Here is a 4,639-nt window from a genome sequence, read left to right on the forward strand (position 1 = left end):
CCTTATTTTCACATCGCACAGGACGTGCACTAGGCAACAATGTTAGCAAGACCAGCATTATTTGATGCTAGAGTCCATTCATTAGTCTGATAACTGCTGGAAAGAAGCTGTTCCCGAACCTGCTTTGTGCATGTGTTTAAGCTTCTGTACCTTCTGCCTGACAGGAGAGGTTGTAGATCATTCCCAGGGTGTGATGGGTCTTTGATGATGTTGGCCGCCTTTCTGCAGCAGTGAGCCGTGTAAATAGAGCCCATGGATGGAAGATTGGCTTCCGTGATGGTCTGGGCTGTGCACACCACCTTCTGCAGTTTTTTACGGTCCTAGGCAGAGCAGTTGCCATACCAGGCCGCTATGCACCTGGACAGTGTGCTTTCAATGGTGCATCTGTAGAAGTCGGTGAAGGTCCTTATAGACGTGCCACATTTCCTGAGCCGCCTGAGGAAGAAAAGGCATTGTTGTGCCTTCTTGACTGTCAAATCTACATGGACAGGACAGGTTGTCCGTTTATCGACACTCCGAGGAACTTGCTGCTCTTCACCCCCTCAACCTTAGTTCTGTTGATATAGGTGGGGGCGTGTTTTCCTTTCTTCTGAAAGCAACGATCATGCTTTAGTTTTGCCGATGTCAAGAGACAGATTGTTTTCATTGCACCACATCACCAAGCCCTCTATCTCCCTTCTGTATTTTGACTCGTTATTAGATAACTGTCCCACTACGGTGGTGTTGTTAGTGAATTTGTAGACGGTATTTGTTTGAAATTTGGCAACAGTCGTAGGTGTACAGGGAGTATAGTAGGGGGATGAGGACACAGCCTTGGGGGTCTCCAGTGTTGAGTGTTATTGTGGAGGGGGTATAGTTACCTATCCTCCCTGATTGGGGCCTGTGGGTCAGAAGGCTGAGGATCCAATTGCATAGGGCGGAGCCAAGACTGAGGTGTCTCAGTTTTGAGATCAGTCTGGAGGGGATAATGGTGTTGAAGGTGGCGTGAGCTCCCAGAATGTAGGTGGACCCTGTGGAACTTAATCCCAACACAAATTACTGCCCAAACCAAAAGTGGAGGCAAAAACAACCCAACAATGTAAATGCCAAAGCTTTGATGATTAAGAAGAAAATTTTGCGCTTTTTATAGCTCCTTCGACAACCTCCAGGATTGGCAATGAAACGGCCAAGTATGATGTAGATTTGTTCGGTCATTTTTAAAATATAATATTTGCATTTATGCAAAACCTGCAGTCATTTTTCATCACAAGAAATATTGCAGGCACCACGCCAAAGCAAGATGATAGCTCAAATTGTGAAAGCAAAGTCTTAAATGACTTGGGAAGAAAATGACATTTTTATTTCTATTACGACCGTACCTGTCATTTAATCAGCTGCTTGACATTAGCATTTCATTCTGCCGTCATGAGCAAGATGCTGGATACCAAAAGTGGAGCAGGCACATGCAATCTTTCATATTGTGCACTATCATGTGCCAAATATTGTACTGTTGCCATTCTTAATCATTAACTTCAAAAACATGCATTTAAAAATGGCTTCCACGATTGGAAACAATTGTACCAGCATGGCTATTTATATTGTTGCAATCAAATTCATAGAACACTTTGTTCACCCAAATAGTTACAACAAAGCCATGTAGCGGTGTGTGTAAAAACAAAAATCAGGCTAGAATGTTTCGTGTGCTGCAAAAGTGTAGCTTTGAAGTCTATGTTCACTTGAAATTCATGGGTGAAATATTTTGAGGAGCCTGGACATATCATATATATTTGAATGTAATATAGACAAAAAAATGTATTGCAGATGCTGGGAATCGGAAATAAAAAAAAAATCCTGGAGAAACTCAACAGCCATGGCAATATCTGTAGAGAGAAAAACAGTTAACCTTTTGAGTCAACGCTATGTCCAGAAAGCTCCAGATTTCTACTGTGTGAAGGGCTTCCTGACATCACCTCTGAATGGTCTGGCTTGAATTTTAAGAGGCTGTCCCCTTGTTCTGGACTCTCCCAGCAGAAGAAATAGTCTCTATTTATCCTAAAAGCAGCCACTAATGACCAATATCTCAGTTATCTAATTGCCTTTTTAAAAAATTATTGAAGGACATAAATGCCTAGTTTACACCATCTATCCCTTTAATTCTTGAAAACATGCAATGCAACATCCTCTTTTGAAATAAAGGTCAACATTCCATCAACTACTTTTGTACCTACAAAGACTTGTATTTTTAATCCTCTAAATCTCTCTGCACTTCCAGTTCCTCCCTTTGAGCAACTAGGTCCAGAGTAAGTAGCCTCAGTCTTATATTGAATGCGATCGGCCAGGGTTTCCCCTACTCAATCTAGCGACATGCCTTTGCAATTTACTGTTCCTATCTATCCTATACATTCTGCCACTCAAGTGTCATCAGCAAACTCAAAAAGGTTCCCTACTCTTTCTTCCAAGTTATGTCTGAATATTTTTTTAAAAATGTCTAAGCCCCAGTGTAGACCTGTAGGGTACAGCACTTGAGTCACGCCTTGTCAACTTGAGAACCATCTGTTATCCCTATTCCAACTTCCTGGTCAGTTCACCATCCAAATTGAAGAGTTAACCTCCAACTCCACTGCCTAACTGCATTCGTGTACAAAGGACCTAGTCAAATGCCTCTGGAAGTCCACAGTTGAAATCTTAGAGGATTTATCAAACGTGTTGGTTAGACAAGACTTGCCTGTTGGAAAATGCACACTGGCTCTCTGATCAGCTCACATTTGTCCAAATGCTAAGCTTAGATGGCTTCATTTCAGTATTAATCAAAAGCTCATGCCAAAGGGTTTAAAAGTAAATACAATCCAATATTGGGTTTAAAAAAGAACTTTCACCCATTAAGTGCTTGATTCAGGCAAAAAAATGGTTAAAACACTACAAAAACAAGATACCGTGTTTTTATTAAACATTATTCAATCACAGTGTTGCCCAAATATTTCAAGAATTGGAGGAAGTAGGTATCAACTTGGTCTAAGTATGGCAAACTGCTGCACTATTCACAAAGCTCTTCCAGATTTTCTTTGAATTACAAAGCAGTTAGCACAAGAAGAAATCATTGAGACAAACATATACACAAAACTTCAATAAAATGACAGATTAGCTACCAGAGACATATCTGACAGCCGCAATATCTGATCAATAAAGGGTGGATAATGTTGGCTCTGCTCATCCCAGCAGCACATTGCCATCTCAAAGATTGTGACCAGGTAATCCAGGTCACTAGTTTAGAAATGTAAAACCAAAGGAAGCAATTGGTGGTGGTATCTGGCTTTGTAACTTGGCAGAACATTATCATCAGGAAAGATATACTTCACTGGAAGCTAGTGATGGCATCTAAAGACTGGAGCTGTTGGCTTTATCTGAAGTTGGACTGTCCAGGATTCTACCGCTATACTGATGCGTTGTAACAATCATGGTGATCTGTCACCAGGTTGCTCAGCTGCCTGACTGATTTTTTTTCAACTATCTACTTTCAACTTAAAGAGAAATTCCATTTTGGGACAAAAATATTACATTCATTGCTCACTTTTCACAGTAATGAACGCTCCCTACCTCTAATTTTCTGTAGGCTAAGGAGAATGAATGCCTGCCTACCTGCCTGCCTCAGTGTCTTGCTGATTAGGTTCATTACCAAGATACACATTCAAATGTTTTTAGCACTACTCATACACACCAGTTCCACCACAAAAAGACAACTGCAGCAGACAAACAAAATTCCACTTTAGCTGATCAATAAAAATGCAAATTTCTGACGGTTCGTCTGCAGGTTCATTTATTATCTATTGTGATCGGTGATCACAAATGCGCCATTACGCATGGCAAAGTGCAAATTGACTGGTTCATGTGCTAACACCCGAAGATGTATTTGATTTATACTGAGAGTCACATATCCCTAGAAGTCCATATCATCAGAATCTGTGCTGCTTGATGACTGCGCTTCTTCTTGGCTTTCCCCCCACACAAAACGGTAGTTATCCTCCAGCTGCTGCTGTCTCTGCTGTTCTTTGTAAACCTCTTCAGTACCACCAGTCTGTTGAAAAAAATTATAAATTTTAGATGTTCAACTATACACAGCCAAGGGATTTCCATTTGTCAATCGACGAAAGCCTGAGCTACTGGATTTCAAAAGGCAAAAGAAAAGGTAACAATTCCTCTCTATGCTTATACCTTTCCACAGCACTGACTTTCTTCATAAACCCCAAAAGAACTGCTTTGGTGGAAATCAGAAATTGCTGGAAAAGCTCAGCAGGTCTGGCACCTCATTTTCCACTTGGGGGACCCTGCTGGCTTCTGGACTCAACCTTATATTGTTTTGCACAATATTTTGAGGCAGCTTCTCCCATGTCCTTACCCCAACCCCCACACATCAGGCCTTGTGATCATGTGGTCTGCTATTACACACAGCCCATTGTTAGCCATTAACAGTACGCATTAGTGGCTACTTCATTCTCCTAGGCTGGTTGTTATCCACTCCTTTATGTCTAACTGTTCTCTCTCTTTCGGCTCTATCCCCACCTATCATTTACTCTTTATACCCTCCCCCACCCTATTTTCTGCATATAAACCAACATTTTCCAAGTTACAGATAGTAGGAACTGCAGATGCTGGAGAATATGAG

The 4,639-nt window shown here is 41.3% G+C and overlaps 1 protein-coding gene across 1 annotated transcript in view; it reads right to left on the bottom strand.

Annotated features, from left to right (window-relative positions):
• Window positions 1-2,902: 2,902 nt before the first annotated feature.
• Window positions 2,903-4,639, bottom strand: part of os9 (OS9 endoplasmic reticulum lectin) — a 29,966-nt gene continuing 28,229 nt past the window's right edge. Inside the window, exon 14 of the mRNA XM_048618968.1 lies at window positions 2,903-4,051. Within this exon, the coding sequence (XP_048474925.1) occupies window positions 3,914-4,051 (138 nt within the window). The 3' untranslated portion in view covers window positions 2,903-3,913. The remainder of the gene's footprint in view (window positions 4,052-4,639) is intronic.

The sequence above is a fragment of the Rhincodon typus genome, chromosome 41, assembly GCF_021869965.1.
Source record: "Rhincodon typus isolate 14 chromosome 41, sRhiTyp1.1, whole genome shotgun sequence".
In the NCBI taxonomy this organism is placed as follows: domain Eukaryota; kingdom Metazoa; phylum Chordata; class Chondrichthyes; order Orectolobiformes; family Rhincodontidae; genus Rhincodon; species Rhincodon typus.